The sequence below is a fragment of the Corvus moneduloides genome, chromosome 11, assembly GCF_009650955.1.
Source record: "Corvus moneduloides isolate bCorMon1 chromosome 11, bCorMon1.pri, whole genome shotgun sequence".
NCBI classification, from domain to species: domain Eukaryota; kingdom Metazoa; phylum Chordata; class Aves; order Passeriformes; family Corvidae; genus Corvus; species Corvus moneduloides.
The window spans coordinates 259,774-283,995 of NC_045486.1; the positions used below are offsets into that span (position 1 = coordinate 259,774).

The window sequence follows — 24,222 nt, forward strand, 5'->3', positions numbered from 1 at the left end:
TCCAGCCAATGCATTATTGTTCCCTTCAACGTATTCACTAGGGCTTAGTCTGCCTGGTTTAAAACTCCTGCTACTCAAAATTTACACAAGCCTGGTTTTCATGTGCCTTTTAACTGTTTTCATCAAAAGCATTAATGGTTCAAAAAGCAATTAGCCAACTTTATGGGGGAAAGGTGTATTGGGAGTAATTTCATGCAGTGATACAAAACCAGTTTCTTCAATAAATTTATAAATTGCAAACACAATTAATCTGTCCTTACACTCTTTCCCTATGTACTCATTGGAACCAGCACCTGTGGAACAGGAGATATTGGACCAAAGAGTTCTATTGGACCTTCATAACTGTTCTATAGCTAATAATCCAAGTTGAATTTATGTGAAAGAGGATTTGAAGTGACAAGTCAGGAGTCTGACGATATAGAAAACATACAAGATGAGAATAACTAATCATTAATTTCAGTGGAATGACACAGGAAGGTTAAGGTGTTGTGAAAAGGTGGGGGTGCTGATCATCCCAGGGACCTGAGAGTTTAAAACTAACTCAGGGATCCCAGAAATTCCTAGGAATTGCCAAAATATTCTGCTGTTAAGCGAAAAGGAGTTGAGGAGCAAGTACTTACTGAAGTACATTTGAAACACTGAATCACTAGTGTAATGATGCTTGCTAATAAAAATGAAACTATGAAGATATGTTTCTCCTCACTGGCTGTTGCTATTAGCAGGCTACTAATATACTCCATGGTAGGGAAAAGATTTTAGCTAAGCTGTAGCTTTTAAGTTGGTTTTTTTTTTTTTTGCTCTTAAAGAGCCTCGCTGCAGACAGGCATTCACTGAACTGAAGTGCTTCACTGTATAATGCCTGCATGTCAGAAAAAATGTGATTTCTATTCATTACAAGCAAAGACCAAAATGCTCTGATGCTTGTCAGACTAAACATCTCCTAAGCTTGTCATATTAAAAATTAAACCCTCATAGATACTTTATCCTTATAGGCTGGATTAAGTGATTTTTTTTTTCCTTCAGCACACCATCATATTGAAATACAGATCATTTCTCATTACAACAGCAATACAAAAAACCCTAATGCCCATCTCTTTGTATTGAAATATGAAACAGATGGTTGGGATATCAAAGATCATATGCATTGAGACACGTATGGTGTACTGGTTATAGACAGTTTAACTCATGTCCACACTCATGTTCATGGTATTTGTTTCTAGGTCAGTCGCCCAGTGATAGAGAAAGCCCAAAACATCCTGAAGATTGAATATGATGAACATTGCCTGACCCTGTCAGCAAGGTACTGTTCCCAAATGTCCATGGCAAAGGGTGTTACATTCTAGAGCTGTACCTCTAGATTAGTCCAACCAATACCCAAGACTGAAATGGTGTCTCATTCTTTTTTGCTACTGGTGACAGACAATGGCTGAGTACTTGATTACACAATCAACATTCATTATAAATGCAAGGCTTATAAACTGTAACTAATTCAATTAATGTACTCCCTAAAGACTAGAAGTTGGCTCTTAATAACATCTTAAAGAGAAAGGAAAGAAGCGGCCTGGGTACCTTCCGTTATCTTTCACATTCTTTCCCTGTGACACTAGGAGTCTGTTATATCTCCCTTTTATAAGTTCCCTTGTTACCTCACACCTCTAGGGCTGTAAAGCTGCTGGAGAAAATAGTAATTAGGTAATACCATACAACAGATATAAAAGTATTTAATAGTGCTTAAGTGACGAAGTCAAAATTAAACCTTACTGGCAACCTTATGGGTTTTTCTAATAAAAGGAATTTCACTAATGAGTTTGTGTATGGCTAGTATTTATAGCAACTGAGAGTCAAGATCTCTGTTCTAGCATCCCAAGCTAGTGCCAAAAAGAGATTGTAGGTCAGTTTCTGATCAGAAGATAGCTATGTACTGTATTTTTCATGCTTCTATCCCAAAACTATCCCGCTAATTTCCCTACAGCTATAGCAGAAAGGTAGGTGGCTTGTTTTCCACATGTAGTTTATTACAAAAGACAGAGCACACTAGCAGTGGTATTAAAATTAAGTCTTCCAAATAGCAAGGTCTTCAATGCTTTTAAGTACTGACTTTCCCACCATCAGTCTGCAACTACAGTGTGCAACAGAATGCCTAGAAACACAGCCGACTTCCTAAATTACACAGTGCAAGAGAAAGACAGGGATGGCACTTTCTTATTCAGAATCAGAATTTGGAGCTCTCATCCTTCCCAGAGCACTTAGCATCTGTGAGGAATGCTCAGCTACCTGTCAAAGCCTTTTGGTCCATTTCCTTTTATAACCATAACCATATCTGAGATTTTCTTAGACCTGCACGCTCATCACAATCCTCAAAATATACTCACAGTAATTCTGAATTACCTGCCAGTTATAAAAGCAGGATGTGTACAGTCCTCCTCTATTGTAGAGGGGAAATTCTGCTGCACGTCCCCTTTCCCTAGGGGAACTGAAGTTGTCATCCCTAGTGAGCAGCTTGGGATGCACTGCTTGCATTATTAGGATGTTTCTTTGCCTTCTGTACTCATATCAAGTCCAGGCTTAATTAGCATAAACAAAGTATGTGAGGCCACTGTGAGCTGTGTTTATTTGGTAGTAGATAGAACCAGGGCCTGAGACTAAGGTTACCCTTCTGATAACAGACAGACAGAGACTGGATAGAAGAGACTGGATAGAGCCCCTTCCCTTTCCTTGTGCTGCTCATTCAGTGACCAATCTGCCATAAGTCACCCAAGAACAGTTCTTCCTCCTCCTTTTTGTACTGGCTGACAGAGCTGATGAGATACCAGTGAGCCAGCAAGCCAGCATGCCCTCCTAACTCCACTGCACAACATCCTTGGCCTGTTACACTCACCAAAAGAAGCACCAAAGACAGAAAAGTGCAGAAAAGGCCTCAAGTGTCCCTAAATACTGTATATTTTACTGCTCACACTGAGGTGCTGCAAGCCTGCACTAAAGGCCAGTTGTTAACAACCACAAGGCAAACCTCAAAGCCTTTATACTTGTATGAGACAAGGTGAATGCACTGAGGAAATACAGCATGAGTGCCAGGAACTAAAGGCAGTGGACTAAGGATGACCAAAGCTCAGAAGTCAGCATGGCTATATGAGCAGATGGCACTGTAAAGTCTTTCCATTTCCTGCTGAAAATGGCTTGTTGTCCCGAAGAGCCATGTTATTGGTTTTTGTAGGGAGCACAGCACCTTTATGGAGAAGGCTCTTATGCTCTTATATCTTTATTTGCATTTCAAAAATATTAGTCTTGTACATAGGGATAACTCTGTGGTGCTTATATAAAATACCAGAGAAAATACTAGAAGAACACAGTCAATATTACCTCCTAAAAGGCTAATTTAGAGTGATAGTAGTAGCACTGTGACAAAATCCTATCCTGGTCCAATTTCTATGATCTGTGAAGGTCCCCTGCTGTCTAGTGAAATACAGTGACAACTTGACCCCCTTTTTCTGCTTAATGATGACTATATCAACCAATGTGAATAACTGATAGCACAGAAGATGCATCCCAAAAATCCCACAAGGACCAAATGTGGCAATAGTGAATCAAGGGCTAAGGTTCTCTGAGTCTCAGAGGTTCAGCAGAAATTCCTCTGAGCCTTTATGCAACCAGTCAAATAGCTAATTAAGAACAGACCTATGAAAATTGACATAATTGATCTTACTCATCAGCAGACAGGTGTTATTCCCACATTTAGTCACTAATAACCTGCAATTACTTCCTAGAGATCTTTAATTGAGTGGAGAAGAGGCTAAAGGGGCCAGTTAGATATGAGACTTTTGACAGCATGTTGTCCTTCTTACCTGTCTTCCCTAAAGTGGCTTTAATTTCCATCACTATATGGGCCATAATTTCCTTTGTGATTTTTAATCATATCTTAATTCTCAAGTGCAGAGAATTGCCATGAAAGAATTAGCAAGAGAAATGTTTCAATCAGGAAAGTCAGGCCTTAGTGTTTTCTAGGCAGTGGACACAATTTGTCTGGAAGAAACAGACATCTCCAGATTTCTTAGAAAGCATAATTAGACACGTGGTAACTTTGGTAGTTATAAGGAGTGACTAGGCTGAATAGAGCTCTGAGCAACCTGGTTTAGTGAAAAGTGTCCCTGCCCATGGCAGTGGGTTGGAATGAGACGATCTTTAAGGTCCCTTTCAACCCAAACCATTCTGGGATTCTATGACTAGTAGTGTGGCTCTTGACAGAGATGATCTCCTGTCACATAGCTCCTTGGCTTCCAGAGGTTAGCCAATTTGTAGTACATACACTAGCTCAGAGTTTCTGCTCCAGGCTTGTTGAATTTTGCACAGGCTCATGTTTTTCAGACAAGGGCTTATGCTCACAGTGCAGAGGGATGCCAAGTCAAAGACCATCAAGAAAATCTGGCATTTCCTCTCTTTTTGTGCTCTTATTTTTTTAAGACCACAAAACACAAATTGTTCTCAGATGTCTTGTTTGGTGGTCTTCATGAGGACAGTGTGAGGAAATCACAGCTGAACAGCAGCTGGCAATGATGCTACTGCTAGTTTTTACAACAAAGTCTAGTGGGTAGCTTTAATGTGAGTGGCTGGTATGATTTGGAGAGGGGAGACCACACTGAGTTGCATTCCCTCCTGTGACTGAGGCTAGAAACCGCTAGAGCTGTGCAGAGTTTCAGATGAACAGGAAGTGCACAGTTTGAAGTCACAGCAGAAGAAACAGCTAAAATAGGCAGGATACCTCATGGGTGTAACAGAGCAAATGCATCTGTGAAATAACAGGCACCCTGCTGCTTTTTGGGGATAGCTGGACTGGCAGGGAAGTGCAAAGTGCTCGCTGGTTTGCCTTGTGCACAGGGGGCACCTAGGGGCCAGTCTGGAGAATTACTGGCCTCCACGCATAACTGCAACTCCACGGAACGCCCAGCTTCCTTCACAAATTGCTGTCCTGGCTTCTTCTGTTCCAGGAGACTGGAAGTTGTCTGTGAAGAAGCTAAAGGAAAAATGAATCATTCACATCTCTATCGTGGGCGACACACTTCTGCATTTCCCAACACGCAATTCATCTAAGCATCCCACTGTAGAGATGAGCATAAACACACTTACTTTGAGCAACCCATATCTGCCAACACTCTATGCACTAGAGTGCCTGAAAGATAGGGCAGACGGGACAAAAAGAGACACTTCATATTGTCCTGTGTGATCTAGGATTGAGCAGCTTATAGCAAAGCCAGAGACTACTTTGAAAATTTTTCTGGACATTTAGTTCCTTCTCAGTCACAGTCCTAAGCATGCAGCTACACTAATCATCACTCTGAATACATCCAACAGTCAATTTTGTTCCTGGTCAGATAATTATTCAGTGTAGTGTAGTAGAGGGGAAAAGCAAACATCCATGAAGTGAAACTTTTCTCCTCTGATCAGCTTGTTTCAGTCCCTGCTGCGCATGCCATTAATTGCTCTGCTGTATTTCATTCCTCAGCTCTTGTTCAGAAAGGGATGACTGGTACAGCTGCATCAGCAAACACATCCCAGATGACTACAAAGCTCACAAGACTTCGACTTTCCACAGCAGCGTGGAGGTAAAAGGAGGCCAAATGTTTCAATGCTTGAAAAGGGAAGGGAGAGAAAGAGAGAGAAAGGAGGAAGGTTATACAATGCAGAGTTCCTAGTAGCCAGATACTCTATTTTCATTTAAACAAGTATGCCAAGCTTGAATGATGGAACTCATCACAGCTCACGGGCTACCTCTGAAATGTTAATCACACTCCATACTCTGTGGCCTTTGCTTAGTTCTTCTGGAGGAAGATTGTTTTGTCCTAAAGGACAAACTAGTAGCTATCTTGGGTTAATTAAAAATAGCTACAAACTTCATAGATTAAAAAAAAACCCCAAGCTGCCCATTAGTTACACTAATATCATATACACAATAAAGTCACTACCCGTGCAAACCCCACCAGCAATATTGAAATTGCACCAGTGCAATTATGTATATTATTATCTCATTATTTTCAGTTCTACTACTCCCAGTTAAGGAGGCAAAAACCACATCTGATAAAAAGTAAAAATGCTATTTTAGATTATGTAGAACCCCAGTTTTACTAAATAAGAAAGAGTGCTGGTGAGGCCACACCTGGAGTGCTGTGTCCAATGCTGGTCTCCTCAGTATGACACATGGAAACCTTGGAAAGAGTCCAACAAAGGGCAGCAAAGCTGATAAGGGACTGGAGCACCTCAGATAGGAGGAAAGGCTGAGAAAGCTGGCACTGTTCAGCCAGGAGAAGAGAAGGCTCAGGGAGGATCTATTGTACGAATACCTGGAGGGTACAAAGAAGAAGGAGCCAGGCTCTTCTCAGTGGTGTCCAGTGACAGGACCAGAGGCAGTGGCCACAAACTGAAACACAGGAGATTCCTTCAAACAGCAGCAAATACTTTTTCACTCTGAGGGTGACTGAACACTAGCACCCAGGGTTGCCCGAGGAGGTTGTGGAGTCACCACCCTTGGAGAGGTTCAGAAGACACCTGGACACAGTTCTTGCCAACTGCTGCTATGTGGCTCTGCCTGAGCTGAGTGGTTGGACCAGGTGACCTTCAGAGTTCCTTTCCAGACTCAACCATTCTATACATCAATTTTTGAAGACCTCAGAAAGTAAAAAATTAACTCAAAAACAAAACAGGATTTTTTTTCTAGCCTGTATCTAATCTACTTTCAAATATTTAACAGAAAAAAATTAAAAATTAATCAACTTAGTAATCTAAACCAAATCCTTTTTCAACAAATGAAAAAAAAATTTCTCTTGCAGCTCTGCTTCTGGTGTAAGCTTGAATGTACACGTGGAGAAATTTAGAGGAATTTGATTTGTCTGTGTTTAGATCCTATGTGTCTGCAGAAGTCTAATTTCCACATAGGAAACAATCCTTCAAAAGCAAAAAAGTTTGTCCTGCTTGTGCCAAATGCTGAGCTGTTGTGAACTGACAGTGAGGTACCCATAATACTTTGGTGCTGAACCTGAAGTAGCACGGCTCAGCACAGCTTATTAGATTGCATTCAGTTCCACACTGGTCGTGGCTCCCTGGGCTTGGACCAAAGGCACCTGAACATCACTGCCATGTGGTGCATTCCAAGAACTAGGAACAGAAGATAACATTTTCTAAAGCTGCTTACATATACTGAGATCAACCATAAAGCACGGATCAGATCTGGAGTGGAGTAAATTCACTTTGGTTTTACTGTTTTCTTTACTCTCTGTTCCCTTATCACACAACCATCCCAACGTGTAATGACAAAGAACTCAGGTGCTTTTTCGATTGAAGGTTGTAGAGCTTTTTATGGATATTATTTCAAAAGCTGCTAATAAAAAATGCTTTTAACTCATGTTCCTGCCTGCAATTTTCATGTGCAATTAGTCAGATACTGGTCTGATGTGCAAGAGTGTCAGAGCCTGACCCAAAATAGATTTATGTGGATTTTTACTTTTTGTGCTCTGGCTTTAACACCAGTGTGTACTGTCTTTCAGTGCTGAAGCAGCTGTATGTCACTTAGATAAGTGCATTAGAAATGAGAAAAATTGGGGATCTTAGCAGGTGAAGGTAGACTGAAATGAGAGAATTGTATGTAATGGAACAGGGCTGACAGTGAACTTTGGAAGTGTGGATGCTTCTTCATTTATTCTTCTTTCATTTTAAGCTAAGGGAAAGGCTTGGAATACCCTTGGGTGAGAGGCCTCCTATGCTGGTGCCTGTGTCCCATGTCATGATGTGCATGAACTGTGGCTGTGACTTTACCCTCACTTTGAGGCGACATCACTGCCATGCCTGCGGGAAGGTAAGAGCTGTGCAAGCTTCTCAGGGGAATTTTATTCACACCTCCAGGACACTGGCTGGCACTGCTGTAACCTGAAAATTTGTAGCAATATCAAGAACAGAATTTGACTTCTCACAGAACCAGTGAGCGCTTAGGTTTCTAATGTCGCTAGAAGGCATAACAGTAACCTTGCCTTAAGGTCAAATTAGCTCCCAAAGGCTAGTAGCTAAAGGCTGACAGGGTAATTGTTGTTGAGTGCAGCTGTTATTTATATCTGACACACAGCTAGCTCTAGAGACAATGAAGCAATACACTAAAAATACAGGCTCTGTTCTGGACCAGAGCAGTAGCACAACTACTCCATGTCCTGTCCCTAATAACAGCTGGTAAAATTATCTTCCAAGGAAAGTGAAGAAACTGAGCAGTAGAGCATTGTTTGATCAGTGACTGAAGGGAAAGTTTCCTTTGTACTCCATTGAAGAGCTGTTGCCTTTGGCCCTAAAGTTCAGGCAATCTATAAGCTTTCTTGGTTTTGTCCCTTAACCTCTTACTCTAGAGATTTGCTTGTATACATAAACCTGCAGTCCTGTTTTAAACCACGGATGTCTTTTAAACTGATTTTAAAAAAAAATTTAATAAAACTATCAGATTTTTGACAGGATAAAAAAGCATTTAACTTAATCTTTTTTTCTAATTCCCCAGAGAAAATCAGTCTGTACCTACACAGGGTTTGGAGGAACATGCAAGCTTGTTTAAGAAAACAAGGGTACTAACAAAGCTACAAAAACTGCAGTAGTATTAAAGTGGTCTTTCTATGATTCATTGATAGGGAAGGTGTAAATTTCTGGGGAGAAGGACACAGCAGTGGTGTGCAGCCAAATACAGTGACCAATTCTGCTTGGCTTACAACAGTGTAAACCTACAGCAATCACATTTCAATCAGCAGGCTTTTCCTGACTGCCACAGATTTGGGAGTCGTGCGTGGTCCACTATCCAACTTTCTCTCCCAGCCAGCTCAGGGGATTTGTTTTGTATATGCATATCTATAAATTTAAATCATATTTATGGGCATCTCTTCTTGCTGGAACAGATTGTATGTCGAAATTGTTCAAGAAACAAGTACCCCATGAAGTACCTCAAAGATCAAGCAGCCAAAGTCTGTGATAGCTGCTATGCAGAACTTAAGAAAAGAGGTAAGATTCCTTCACTCTTGGCATAACTGACAAATCGATTTCCTGTTTGTATAATGGGGAGGCTTTAGAACCTGCCTATTATATTGTGTTTTGTTAAATAGTATTCCTCATTTCAAGCCTGAGGCATGTGTATTGAGGTTCCAGGAGGGCCAGGCTGTATGGCAGCTAAAACTGCTTACCGAGCCATAAAATCAAGTTTAGCGAACTGTTTTTTCAAACTGAAAGAAGGAAAACTTAGGTTAGATATACAGAAGAAATTCTTTGCTCAGAGGGTGATGAGGCCCTGGCATGGGTTTCCCAGAGAAGCTGCAGCTGCCCCATCCCTGGAAGTGTTCCAGGCCAGGTTGGATGGGACTTGGAGCCACCTAGTCTAGTGAAAGGTGTCCCTGCCTATGGCAGGGGGATGGAATGAGATGAGGTTTAAGGTCTCTTCCAACTCAAGCCATTCTGGGATTCTATGATTATGAGCCAGGTTCTCTGAGAGCTCCCCTGGCTTTCTGATAAACCAGAATAATTATTAAAACTGTGTCCTACAAGGAGCAGCTGAGGACTCTGAGCTCATCTCCTTTGAAGATAAGGAGACTGAGAGGTGACCTCATTGCTCTCTGCAGTTTCCTGAGGAGGGGACATGGAAACAGTGGTGCTGATCTCTTCTCCCTCTGATCCAGAGACAAGAAACATGAGAAAGGTTTCAGCACTTCAGCAGGGAAGATTCTGACTTGACATGAGGAAACACTTCTTTTCCAAGAGGGTGGACAAACATTGGAACAAGCTTTCTAGAGAGGTGGTCTATAGCCCATGCCTCTCAGATTTTAAGAGACATTTAAACAATGTCCTTAATAGCATGTTTTAATGTTTGGGCAACCCTTAATTGGTGAAGCAGTTGGACTAGATTGTTGTAGGTTCTTTCTAGCTCAACTATTTTATTCTTTAATTAATTATAGGTGATAACTCTTCCCTGTCATTTCTAATTAATTATCCATTAAAATAAAACAATGTCTTTATGGTTCTTCACTGTCCTCATCCATGTTGTAGCTTTTACAAAAATAAATACTGAGGCTAAACACAGAGTCACTAAGAACTTTTCTACAGGGCAAGTTAATCTAGTTACAGATGAAAACGTGAATTCAAAGCAGAAGAGCTACTGCCTATCTAGAATTTTGTATTATTATCCTACTATATAAGTCTCTTTTCTGATTTAAGTACACATCCAAATCAAAGACAAAAGGGGGAGAGGGGTTACAAATGTATGAACAGAAAGTGAACAGGAAATCATTTTCTTGCACAACTACTCATGTAGACAGTCTCTAAAAGTAAGTTTATTATATTGCCAAGAAAAAAAAGGTGTGGACAGATGAGATTTAGTTTTTCCATCCTGATTAAGGGAATTCACACTAGCCAAGAAAACACATAAACAGATGTTGTCACAGCAGCCAGAAAAGCATCCCCAAGCCACTGTGTGTCCAGAAGCAGTAACTCAGCTTTGTGCTAAACTAATGCTGTGCTTTACTAAGAGCTATCAAATAATGTGTTGCCAGAAGTGAAATCATGAAGATATGAACTCAGAAATGGGCTTAATGGAAATTTTCAGAAACAGAATAACGGTCTCCCATGCACAATTCAAAGAGAATTAATGGTTCATACAGAAAGAAAGTTGCATTAGTGAATCTATCCTGCAAAGGTGTTACAGAACATAGAGGAGAAAGATGTCAAAGCCATTTGCTTAACGCTCATTTTGAATAAGAAGAAAACAAGCTGTGTTTTGTGCTTTGTCAGCTTTCTTGCAGGCCTTTTCAAGAAACTTTAGGTTACTACCATTTACTAAGGGTGCCATGGAATCCACTCATCAGACTTAGAGGGATGATTTGAAAGAAAGACTAAAATAAAAGCTGTGTATAGAGGAGGCATTGCATTTTCCTTAGTCATTTGTATTAGTGTGTCATGTGTCTCCCCTAGCCTGATATGTACCAACTTACCTATTTTCCCCTTCCCTATCTGAATTTTCTTCATCTTGCAGAGTGGCCACTAAGTGTGAGCTTCCCTCCAACTTCATCCAGGTGTTCAAGCAGTGCCTTCTCTGTGTTCCACAATATTCATTATTCATCTTTTAAGAAACAGAAGAGAATCCCTTCAGCTCTCATGGAGGTAGGACCAAGCTGCCTGAGAAAGGCAAGGAACTATAGAAAACTGTGTACTCATATTTCAGCAGCTCTGTTTTTAATTTATACTGTGTGCAGTGGGCTCAGCACGTGCCTTGGTTTACTTTCATCATGCAATTTTTTTTTTTTGTTTTTCACAGTAGTGTTTAAAATACAAAAATACTCTGAGCTCTAAAGATATCACAGAAGTGTCTTGAGCCCACTGAGAAACTCAGTTAGAGTACGGTACTTTAATTTGCTCATCAGTCTATGAAGTCTTGAAAAAACAAAAGCGCCTTTAAGGTACTAGATAGAACAAGAGGGCAGATCAACAGAGCATGATACACTGTTCATCAGTTACCTTTCTTAACAAGACTCTTACTTCCAGAATCTTACTTTGATTTCAAGAGAAATAAAATGACACTGCCTTAGGAAATAGACTTACTTAGTGAATAGTCCTTGGCAATCAATTCAAGAGCATACATGTTTAATCAGGCACTTTCCCTCCAGCTCAAACAAAACCATTTCAAATCAAATGGGTAAAATCTTGATTCTACCAATGTAAACAAAATTCCCACCGATTTTAATGGGGCCATGATTTCTCCAATTATATTAGTTTTCTTTCCAGGAACAAGGTGCCAATCATGTTGATGATTGATTCTAGGTAGCTAAGCTCCCCATTGAACTTGAGCACAGTAAAGTACTCCCATTTCCTGCAGGCATTTATCATTGTATTAAAGAGACTAGGGTGCAAAAATCTTGCTGAACTCATTTTACAGTCGAGACACTGGAATTTCTTGAGGTTTGTTTGTGAAACTGTGCCAAAGATACAAGCATGTAATACAAACACACAAACTGAGTACTAAAAGAGCTAGCAGGCAGAATTTCAACCCCATAAGGAAAAAAAACCCATCACCTTTCTATTCACAGGGAAGCAGCACATCTTTATTAACATGAACTATCTCTCAATAGCATTACTCCTGGTCCTGGAACATTTCTGTTCTGCTGCAAAACACTGCTATATTAATTCTCGGTCATCTCTTCTGTCAGTGTTACAAAAGCTGATTTTGACTCTCTGCCCTTTGTTTCTAAATTCAATACCATTACAGTTTACTGCTGTAACTAATGATGTACACTCTATTCCATGTGTGCATGTGTATAGCCCCATCTACTCAAAATCTGGATTTTTAAGAACATTAAGCACTTAGACCTCAAAATATTTCTATGAGAGGAGCAAGTCTTCTCAGAAATATTATTTCAAAAATAAAACCAAGTCATTATCAAGTGATTAACCTAAATTAATGTAAAACCATAGCAAGGCCCTAAATATACCCACATCTCAAAAGTGTTCAACCACAAAACTGTAATTCACTTCTGGAAGCATGTACTTTTAAAATACAAAAAGCACCAAAAAACACCAGATGTGGGAAAAGGGACAAGTTTGGCTTTTCAGAACACAACTGTAAACTTACTGACCTCAATAATAACTCGACTGCATATTTACCATTAGAGTTACTGAGAAGTAAGTTTAACTATAAATATTCAAACAGATAAAAAGAACCATAATACCATGCTTATATTTTTTCTGTATCAATATTTTTATGGTTTCACTTAGTGGTTGGTGCAATGCAAACATGCATAATCAGGAGGGGAAAAGCCTTTACTGTTAAAAATCCTGATTTCTCCTACCCTGCTCCAGGTGGCAGCCTCAGGAGAGGGAGCTACCATCAGTGGTTACCTCAGCAGATGTAAGGGAGGCAAAAGACACTGGAAGAAACGCTGGTTTGTTATCAAAGGCAAAGTCCTCTACACCTACATAGCAAACGAGGTACTGTGCAATCTGACTTGAAATAGTTTTCTATCTGAGACCCCTTCTTTACTCCCTACAGGCAGGAGACCAGTAAATGGGAAAAGTATAAATGGTAGTTCTTACAACTACCTGCTTCTGAGACCTGGCCCTAACAGACTGGCTCAGCCACAGTTCTAGCTGGACCTTGGCAGCCCTCACATGCTGCCCTTCATTATTTGATTTCTTACTATTCATGCTGTTATAAATTGTCAACCACCGTGACCCTTAACATACATATTTACACCTAAAGATTTCAAGATCTTTTGGTGTTCTCTGGTGCACTTAGTAACTGCCAGGTATTTTTGTAGATAGAGAGTACAATGATCCATTCCTAGTGGGGAGGAGAATCTTGTAGTTTGGCAAGTGTAAATAGGACGTGCTTGTCCTACTAGCACTGACAGGGAAAGACAGGAGGCAGTCTGCAGAAGTGAAAATAATGCCAGCTGTGCTGGCCTGTAAGTTCTTCCTTACAGCCAAGGAGGCTGAGTATTAACTAGATCACTTTTATGTATTTTGTCTTTTCCCAGTCCCTTTTCTTATTTTATAATAGCTGCAATACAAATAAACTTGAAGTGTGATACGAACTTTGGTTATAAAGGATAGATTTCATAAGCAAAAACATAAAAATTCATTTTGCTCAAATAAAGAATATAGAATGCAAGAACCTGTCAAAGCAATACTTGGTACTTTAAGTCTTTAAAATACTTTGCAAACATCAGATATTTAAAATTGCATCACCATCACCCCTGTGATGGTTATATGAAGCAATGTTATCCCCTTTAAAGAGATGAGGAGGTTGAGTCACAAAAGGATTCATGTTTTGGCCAGCAGTTCAGACCTTTAGCATCAAATTCTGTATGCAACACATTTACCTTATCTCTTTTAACCTTAAAAGTGATCATTTCTGGTTCAACAATAGGGAAAAAGCAAAAATGGTTTACTTTACATTCCTAGTCTGCAATTTACCTTCTAAAAGCAGAGGCATATAATCTACCTAAATACAGTGACCAAAACTACAGCTATCAGTAACAGCTAAACTGCAACTTCATTAAGGCTTATTGTTTTCTTTAACTTGTACAGAGCTGTGTCTGCCAAACTAAACTCATGGAAGTTTCTTGGGAGTAAATGAATGATTAATTGCATTACGAACTAGGAAATTTCCAAGCAGCCTTTTGGAAAGCATGTGTGCTGCTTGAGAAAGAGTAGATTTCTAAAAAATCACTAGTGCTGTCAAAGGCAATGACAAGGCACCAAAAGGACTACTGCTTGCAGCCAGCAAGTAAAAATGATCAAAAGGAGCATGACTGGAAGTGAGTCTCAGGCTTTCAGAATTGCTACTGTACTCTCAGTAATCTCAGGTTTGCCTCCTGGACCATAATGTCAAAGACAGCCATCAAAGTAACGGCTAATTTGACCTTCATGGCCATGTGGATGATCATGAAGAACTGGACTTTGAGAAGTGGTGTTCAGGACTCAGATTAGATAAAAAATGTGCAGTACACAGGCACTGCTCCTGTTTAGGTTAAGAGCCATGAGTCCAGCAGAATATTCAGACTACTGCTTTTGCAGAACTGTCACAGAAGGGTTGTATTTTTGCTTTTCAGAAAGGGCCCTCAAACTGTTACAAGCCTTCTCTCTAAATTTTGATTCACTTCTTCTTTGCTTTCAGGACAAAGTTGCTACAGAAAGTTTGCCTTTGTTGGGTTTCACCATTGCCCCAGAAAAGGAGGAAGGAAGTATGGATACAGTTTTTCATCTCTACCACAAACAGACTCTCTTTTATAGCTTCCGAGCAGAGGATAACAATTCAGCACACAGGTATGGGGATACACTTCCACATTAGTCAGTGCACTTATGTAGGGATTTTCCCCTCCTTCACTTCAGAATGCCTTTGTAACAGATGAAACAAACAACTTTCAGAATTTTGATTAAGCCAGATTGCATGTGACTGGCCTGATTGACATTAAAAATCTAGCTGGTGCTTTTCAGTTCCTTCAGGAAGGAGAATTTGCTCCCTTCTGTACGTAAAGAAGAGACTGAGCCTCAAGAGTCATAGCTAAAAGTCTATCAAAGGTGATTAGTGTATAGAAACTTCTAATTTATATGTTCAATTTACTCATTTCTTAGTTTTCTCGTCAACAAATGATTTTTTTGACTTCCCATTCTAATGTTACTGCTTTCACATAATAAGATACTCACAAAATTTGTAATAAAAATGCCAGCACCCCAAGACACACAGAAAAGGAAAGGGGTGTTTATAGGAGGTTTTGTTGCTTTGAATCATACTTCACCAGATTCATCTTTCCTATTCTAAGAAAGCACTTGTACTATCTTTGAGATTTTACAATAAATTACTGTCAAGATTGCACTAGAAAGCAAGAGTCCCAGTACTCATCTCCCTGCTTTAATCACAGAACTATAGTTCCTCATTAGAGCTGGGGTGGAAAATACAGTGTTCTTCAGGCTTTATGTTCTTAAAATACTTATTTTCTTAAAATGCAAAAAAAATTTACATGTACCATTTTTCTTTCCTCTACTTTTTAGGTGGATTGAAGCCATGGAAGAAGCATCCATATTATAGCAGCTTTCACTCAATGAACTTGGAATAAATTCTCAGATTTCCATACATTTCCAGCAACCCTCTTCTGACTTACAAAACTGAACAGTGTATTTCAGGCCCACTGGCCACACACACTGGATTCACTGGAACTGTTTCCAGCTTGCTCTTTTTCTTCATTCTTCTTACATCCACATTGTTGCAAATGAAAATTTCAAGATAGAGATTATTTATGGTGATCTTTATGTCTGTGCAAGTTCAGCCTGTACTATAAGCTGCTCTTCTGATCCCACAATAAACTAAGCCTACATCAAGACCAGAAAATACATGGAAATATTGACAACAGTAAGTAACAGGCTCAGTTTTACTTACTCTAGAGCACTATTGTATTTCATTGGATTGGTTTTGATGTCTACCATGACATGAGAAACAATGTAGTAAACAACAAATGATCATTTAAAGCACTTTATCATTTTTATTGAACTACAGCTTCATTTTCTTCATGTTTCTAAGGAGTTCTGTGGCCTGATGTATTACTCATCCGTTAACAGGTGCCAGCATGAAATTATGCCCTGCGTATGCTAAATTGCTTCCACAGAAAATGAATGAACAATACATTCAATTTACCTGGTCTACCAACACTTCACTGACTATGATCCAACATAATTACTTACTATCCATTTATAATTTTACACAAATCACTGTATAATTTATGTTAAAGTTTTAGTTTCATATCACTGCAGTACTTTGAAATGCACTCCAGTAGCTCTACAGATCTAGATGCTTCTCTCTAAATATTTCAGACTCAAACCCAAAGGTTATTTTTAATTTATTATAAACCTACAGACAGTTGTCTCCCTAGTAGTGTTAAGATTTTTATCATCTATTTAAATACTGTATCTTTATTTTCAAAATTCCTGTTGTTTCTGCTGTTCTTGTTATGAAAAATGTCATCAAAAGTTTAATCCATATAGCCAGCACAGCATTTGAAATATGCTGGGTGGGCTGAAATGCACTTGTCTGAACCTGTTCTGCTGAGTCGTTTGGAACTCCTGTGGCTACACCTGTCTTATGTCAGACTGCTGCCAATGCACTACGATCTCCAGGGCTGGATTCTCAGCAGCCAGCTGTGTCTGTATGACTTCAAAGATGCTGTGGTGCTTTACACCAGCTGAGGATATAGATCTCTGGAGTTGGGGGGGGGGGGGGGGGGTTTGTTTGGTTTGGGTTGTTTTTTTTGTTGGGGTGGGGCTTTTTAGTGTTTTTGGTGGGGGGTTTTATAAAGAAAGTTGAGAAGTGATGTTCTAATCATTGCAATACAATGGTTTTGTCCTCAGTCATAATATTTAACTGAGGAATAGAATGACATCTATGATTAAAATATATCTCTGTATAAAAAAAACATGTTCAAGAATTTACTTACATTAGATTATATTGGTGGGAATTTTTATTACTTTCATTTTTCCCTTTCTTCAAGAAACTTAATGGATAACTGAATTTTTGACCCTAACAAACTTTTTTAGAATTGTCCATATTTTTAAAGGTCTATAATATATATCCAAATGGTAAGGTAGATCAGTTTATCACCTGGATAAACAAGCTTAAAAAATACACACCTACCACTAAATGAAAAATGTCATTGTTTTTGGTTTTTTGATACATCTGAGTCTGACCATTCCATAAGAATATATTATCATGTGCCAACAGAAACCAAGAATGAGAAAAACAAAACTTTTGTATTCTTTAGTTAATGGATGAACAGCAATGTTAACTCTTTGTTCATGTACGAGCCATGGCCTTGCTACAAATACACTGTAAATGTTTACCCCCCCTTGAAAACATTTGCACTGACAAGAAAAATAAGACAACATTGAATACAGAGCAAGATCTCTAGCCATGGTCTGAAACAAAACAAAACTGCACTACAGAACCACAGTATTATGAAGATTTAGGTGCTGACATTTAGTGACTGTTGTATGAAGCTTTCAGTTAGAAGCAGGAAATGACTACATGAAAATATTTTGTTGTAAAAAATAGGATACAGTGCTATTAAACTTTAGTTTAAGTAATGTAGAAAAATAAAAGAGCAAAACATAACTGCAGTTCTACAGGCTTTTCCTTTACACAATTTTTACCTTCTTTAATTCCAGCTTTGCAGTTCTAGTTACTGTTTAACAGACACTTGCCTATTAAACAGTTCTCTGACAAACTAAGGAAGAGCATTAAATCAGAAGATGGTACTGGAGGCCTTCTGGTAGAAATAGGATTTAGACCTAATTGGTATGACAATGTGTTTCAGTCACACTGCATTCATCTTCTGTAAAGCCCACCTACTTTACTTCATCTTGGTTTCAGTTACAAATGGTCTCAATGCAGCATAAAGAAAGAGCAAAAAATGAAAATGTCCTCACAATTTCAATCCTACTGTTAACTGAATTTGAGCAAAGCTAAACACCAGAGACAGAAATTTTCAGAGTTAGCCCAGTAATCACCTCTTATAAAATGCTAACCTCTTAAAATAGAGGTATATACTCAGTTTACTATTTGAAATTTACTTACACAGCTTTTTCTTACTAATCTATAGCTAGGATTACTCCTTCAAAACAAAAATTTTGCTCCACGTCTTCACAAATTATATGAAAAAAAATTTAGAGTAAGTCACAATGTACTAGCTGCTCAGCCAATACCTGAGATTCAAGCTGTTCCCATTTGTTGTTTCAGAGTTTTTCTGTTTATTTATCTATTTATTGAAAAGCATTAAGGTTATTAGTTATTATCTGCAAATAATATTTAGACCTATTTTATGGTATATGCCTAGTTAAAACCTGGTTTTAAAACCATTATTAAATTTTTCTTCCTAATCAAAGTACAAGTCATTAGGAGATGAGAATACAACCTGTATGACAAGATCCTATACCACTTACACAAGCACTGCTGGTCAACACCTGGACTGCTGCTGTTCCTGAGCTGCTTCTCTGCTGCTTCTACCACGCAGCTATGAATACCAGCCAGGCTTTCCTGTTTGCATGCTACTTTAACACAAAAGCAGTAAAAACTATGTTGGCTGTAGCCACGTTTGGTGAATATCACTGCTTGTAAAGGTAAAAGAAAGAGACAATATTCAGTGAGGGGAAAAGGTATTCCTTTAAATACTAAGGGAAAAAACACTAGTCTAACTCCACAAGTTACTTAGGAACATAACATATGAACTTGTGTGAATTAAAAGCAACGTAATTCTTCAGCCTGGGTAACACTGTGACCAACTTTGTGATCAAGTTTTGACAAGAAGGTTTCTACACTACAGGGCATTGTGGTATGAGGTCAAAGGTAGAACTTGATAATCTTGGAGGTCTTTCCCAACCTTATTGAATTTATGTAGTGATATTTTTCTGCAGTCTACAAAACCTACAGCAGACAGCAACCCATTTTTACTGAGAGACAAACATGGAGAAATGAGGGCAAACTCCCCCACCTGATGGAGGTCAGCAGCTTCCCTCAGCACTGCCCAGCCACGTACAAACCCGAGTGAAAGGCATGAGGACTCATACTTTAAAAATCATCTACTAATACTTAAAAGAGAGATTTAAAATTGAATGTGTCTTAACAAGACCAAACAGCTCTATTAAAACCTTGTCAGTCACTTGTAATTGTTGATTTCTTTCATACTAGGTATTGGCTCTGCTCTGAAATTTACCTTGAAAAGTTCCCAGAAAATTTTAAGCGGCTGAAATGAGAATTTAAAAACCCCAAACAACTGAGCTCTACAATACCGTCTATCCCAAACATTCAAAACACATGAATAACCTCAAATCCTATTTGTATTTTATACTACTTGGCATGCCTGGGTTTTGACCCCCTCTTAGTCCATTATGTACTTTTACAGCCACCACCATGGCAAGAGAGAGAGAGCTTGGCCTCTTGAAGCCCACACGTTCATTATAGAGGTTCTCTCTTTCCACACCTAGAGCCTCCTTCCCTCCCTGCAAGTAGGCACATCTCACCTCTGTTCTGTCGGGAATTCAGTCTGTTCTCCTGGGAAGGGAATAATTTCCACAGGGTCTCTTCACTTCTCTTCTCGCATAGCAGCTCCGTAGCACATTTTTTCTTCTGAGGCAACTATCCCACTTCGTGGGAGGAGCTAAAACGACCTTGTTACCAAGGCCCGTTTGAAACTGACCGCCACTAAACTCCTTTCTCAGCTAAGGCTGGGAGCAGTTCAGTCTTTCCGGGGAGGAACTGCGGCCTGAGGAGAGGAGCCCTCGGGCCACCCCGCGCTCCATGAGGAGAGGAAAGTAAAGGAGCCCTGAGGAGAGGAAAGGAGCCCTGAGGAGAGCAGGCCGCGCTCCATGGGGAGAGGAAAGGAGCCCTGAGGAAAGCAGGCCGCGCTCCATGGGGAGAGGAAATGAGGCCCCTGAGGAAAGCAGGCCGCGCTCCATGGGGAGAGGAAAGGAGCCCTCAGCAGAGCAGGCCGCGCTCCATGGGGAGAGGAAAGGAGCCCTCAGCAGAGCAGGCCGCGCTCCATGGGGAGAGGAAAGGAGCCCTCAGCAGAGCAGGCCGCGCTCCATGGGGAGAGGAAAGGAGCCCTCAGCAGAGCAGGCCGCGCTCCATGGGGAGAGGAAAGGAGCCCTGAGGAAAGCAGGCCGCGCTCCATGGGGAGAGGAAAGGAGCCCTCAGCAGAGCAGGCCGCGCTCCATGGGGTAGATGAAAGGAGCCCTCAGCAGAGCAGGCCGCGCTCCATGGGGAGAGGAAAGGAGCCCTCAGCAGAGCAGGCCGCGCTCCATGGGGAGAGGAAAGGAGCCCTGGGTGCAGCTCGCGCTCCCGGCAGGAACTGCGCGATGAGGCGAGGAGGCCCTCTGAGCAGAGCTCAGGCGTGAGGAGCAGAAGGCAAGCAGGAGCTGATGTGTGCCGTTTGGAACCCCCATCCTCTGAGGGCTGGATGGGAGAGGGAGTGAAAACTACACTTGGCAGAAAGTGGGTAGCTAGAGAAGGTGGTATTTTAATTTTTGGCTTTCTCGCCATCCACATCTACTTTAACTGGCAGTTAGATAAATTTTCCCTGTTCGCCCACGACAGTAATTGTTAAGTGATCTCTCTGTCTTTATCTTGACCTATGAGCTTTTTCATGTCATATTTCTCCCCATCCTGCTATAGAGGAAGAGGGCAAAGTGAGTGACTGGCTTATCTGGCTGCAATCCATGGTCAGCTCACCACAGTGTGGTAAATAGATATAATTATTTTCTTTGCTGCCAGTCTAGTTATTAACCTTTACTTGTAAAGTAATCTCAGTTCTCTTTGATCTTTTTCACCTCCGGCATCTTCTATTAATTTCTCTCCAGTCATAGGTAAGGCCAAAAAGCACTTTTTACTAAGGCTCCTTTATACGTCTCTGTATATAAATTTAGCAGATTTCAGCATTATCTAATACAATCTTGCTTATTAAATAAGTTCAGGGCATACACTGTAGTTCTACATTTCATTGAAATTATTGCAAAAACCGCAGTGAAATTTGTCACCATCTTAATATGGCTTTCCTCAACCTGAGTGTGCATGGTGGAGCTGTACAGCAAGCATGATTGCTCTCCACCAGAGCTCAGAGTAAAACTTCTGCAAAACCTTCTCTGGGTGGCAGAACCAAGGAAGAAAGAGGAGACAAAAGCTCCTGCCTTCTAAACCTTTCCTCAACTTGCCCATCGGGAAACACTGAGGCCATTCATATTTGGCTTTAGCGTTTTCCATTTTTCCTTTCATTCAGTCTCTTTTATAGACTATTTTATGAAGTTTAAAAAAAAGTCTGCTTCTAAAGCTATGTGCATGTCCATATTTTGAGAGTTTGAAAATTCTTCACGTATTTAACATTACAGTAGTGAACACCCAAGACATTTTTGAAACATTTTCCTTTATTTATGTATTGCAAACACATCTGTACATCACACACTTTGTTAATTCCTGTTCTGGGAAAGTAAGGCTGTAGTTCATACATCTAGTTAATTTCTCATACCCTTACCCCAAAGAGCCAGTTCTAAGAAAAAACAACAAACAACCCTCAAAAAAAACCTAACAAAAAAAAAAGAATCAGTGTACTGCCTGTGTAACTATTCAGTCAACAGCACACCTTGTTTATGTGGTTGTTGCATTCAGCTGCTATCTCTGCCATATGTTTCCTTTCAGGAGTTACCACCTCTTTTAGTTTTACTATTCACCTAACTGCTCCTTAAATTAGCTTCTGTCAAAATTATTAGACTCAAGGGAAACTTACTTGAAGTATAAAGAACGTTTTGATAAGGGTAGGTTAGGAAACAGCTACAGTTATGACACGGGGTGAACATCTGATAGCCTGTGAGAAGACAAGCACTGAAAGGTGGTAAAATCTTAAACCACCTCTCTGGTGCACCCAAACCTGTTTCGTGCCTACCACTGTGTATTTGGAGGCACAACATACCTCGCAGCCAGTTTTACCGTAAGAGCCCTAATCAATGACATTGACTTTACAAAATAAAATGAAAACTCGACAGTCTGGCGGTGGTGTTTGTGAGAGCCTTCTCAAGTGTGAGCCCACCTTTAACTGCATCTTCAGCGAGAACCAAGGCACACCTGGAACACCAGCACCACCGGCGCACTGAACAGCCACCGCCAGCCCACTACCTCGGGATTCCGGCTCCTGAGGAGCCTCCCGAGCGAGAGGGTCAAAGGCGGCGAGCGTACCTTCCCCTCGCTGCCCCAGAGACCGGGTTCCTCCCGGCACTTCCCCGGCCCGGCCGGAGCGGTGCGGGGCTCGGGAGGCCCAGGTAGCCCGGTAGCCCCTCCCCGCCGCCGGCCCCGCCCCGCGGGGGATGGAGGGGCCGCGGCCGGGCGGGCGCTGGAAGAGGAAGCGGGGACGCGCTCCGGGGCGGCGGTGGTGGGGTCACGAACTCTGACCTGTCACAGGGCACGACACACACAACAAAACACCCCCGACCCCAACACAGCCCCGGCCCCCTCCCCTCCGCGGGCCCCACAGCCCCTTGCCGCCCCCGCGGGGGGAGGGAGGGCCGCTGCTGGGCACCGGCCTGCCCGGGCCCGGTCGGGTCACCGCCACTGCACCTTTGGCATCCATTCCTGAGGTAAAAAACATTTTTTAAAATAGAAGCGGCCCGGTGGGTTTGTTTCGTGGGGGCCAGGACGAGGGAGGGGTCGCGGGGAGGCGGCAGCGGGCCCTACTCTGGACACCCCCGCGAGGGGAGGGGTGGGGTGACGGTGGGTTTAGGGGAGGGGGATTGTACGGCTCCGGTATCTGGCTGGTAAGCGAGCACCGGCCGTGGTCTGGCCTGGTATACGGCTCCTGGACAGAGAGGAGAGGAGAGGAAACGACCATTGTGGAGTGCTGGGTCGATCGGCGGGGTAGTCCCGTGCCGGAGCCGCTGGCTGCAGTGTGGGCCGGCTGAGGTCGGAGCCGGTCCGGTCGCGGTGAGCAAAGTCTGCTGTCCAGGGGGTGTAGGGCGATGGTCGCGGCGATGACGAGCGCGGGACACACAGAGAGACAGAAGATGGAGTCTGAGCGGGCGGAGGCGGCGGCTTGAACCCGACCCTTTTACCTTTGCCACCGGGAGGGCGGAGGGGAGGGGGCGGCGGGTACTTTGCATACGGGGCTGAGACCGCCGCCATCTTACCGGCCGCTTCCTCACTGCCATGCCTGGGCCTCCTGTAGGCTGACACAAGGCTATAGCGGAGGGGAGGGGAAGGGGCCTAATGGCGGCGGCAGCAGCCCCGCCTGGGCCCTGGCGGGCGGCCAGCGCCGCCATCTTGCGCTTAGTGAATCCCTGGGGGGCTCTACCTCCGCTCGAGGGGCGGTGCCGCCACCATCACAAGCGGGCCGCTCGGCCAATGGGCGCTCTGCGGAGGAGCGCTGCGCCTGCCATGAGGTCATTGGTCGCGCCTGGGGGCGGGCCGGGGGCGTGGCTCCGCCGTGCGCGGGGTGGGAGCTGCCGACGGCTCTTCAGCAGCGGGCGGGCCGCGGTACAGCCAATGGGGGCGGGCGGCGCGCACGGCGCAGCCAATGGGGGCGCGGTAGGCCCGGCGCCGGTCGGAGGCGCTGCCGGTGTCGTGCGCTGTGTTCGTGCTCGGTCGGCGCTTTCCGGGTGTTGGCCGAGTTCCTGCCGCCTTCCTGCCGCCGGGACAATGCACTGGAGGCTGCCCACAGGGTCGGAGCCGCTCCCCGCCCGTCTCGCTGATGGCACCTTGCTGGAGGCCGCTCGGTGTAGCCGAGTCGAGCTCACAGTGTAAAGAACCTCGTTTCGTCAAGACAAAGGAATAAATTTCAATAAGTTTGAATTCGGTCTTTTGCCATGTCTTGTCAGTAGGGCCATATCCTTAGAACCTCTCAAGTGGAATTTATGACTTGCTTTTGAGGTTTCACTGCAGCTTAGGGAAATCTTAATGATTTTACACTGTGTTCTGGACAGCATATACTGATCTGCCTGCCACCCTGTTGCGCTGAAAATAATGTCCTGGTGCTGCAGGTGCCTCTTTGCAGTTTTTAAGTTTCACCTCTTCTGTTGGTTTGGGGGCTTCTGTTGTTGTTGTTGCCTTACATACGGTTCCTCGGGGCTTTTGCTAGGAAGCCGATTTTGCCTTCTGGGAGTTGACACCATTAAGAAACTTGGCGTGGCTGTGTATGGTATCTGTGCTTC

General features: G+C 42.3%; 2 protein-coding genes and 1 long non-coding RNA gene across 3 annotated transcripts in view; 2 read left to right on the top strand and 1 right to left on the bottom strand.

The window, feature by feature from the left end:
* Positions 1-17,653, top strand: part of FGD5 (FYVE, RhoGEF and PH domain containing 5) — a 97,511-nt gene extending 79,858 nt beyond the window's left edge. Inside the window, 8 exon segments of the mRNA XM_032120350.1 lie at positions 1,221-1,300; positions 5,498-5,597; positions 7,703-7,840; positions 8,910-9,012; positions 11,030-11,157; positions 12,850-12,978; positions 14,669-14,817; positions 15,544-17,653. Coding sequence (XP_031976241.1) covers positions 1,221-1,300; positions 5,498-5,597; positions 7,703-7,840; positions 8,910-9,012; positions 11,030-11,157; positions 12,850-12,978; positions 14,669-14,817; positions 15,544-15,580 — 864 coding nt within the window. The 3' untranslated portion in view covers positions 15,581-17,653.
* The window catches only part of LOC116449175, an 83,064-nt gene extending 63,096 nt beyond the window's left edge, over positions 1-19,968 (bottom strand). Inside the window, exon 1 of the long non-coding RNA XR_004242265.1 lies at positions 19,558-19,968. This is a non-coding gene — a long non-coding RNA (uncharacterized LOC116449175). The remainder of the gene's footprint in view (positions 1-19,557) is intronic.
* A 2,411-nt stretch (positions 19,969-22,379) lies between these two features.
* The window catches only part of NR2C2 (nuclear receptor subfamily 2 group C member 2), a 37,850-nt gene continuing 36,007 nt past the window's right edge, over positions 22,380-24,222 (top strand). The window contains 1 exon segment of the mRNA XM_032120408.1: positions 22,380-22,656. The gene's annotated coding sequence lies outside the window, so the exon portion shown is untranslated.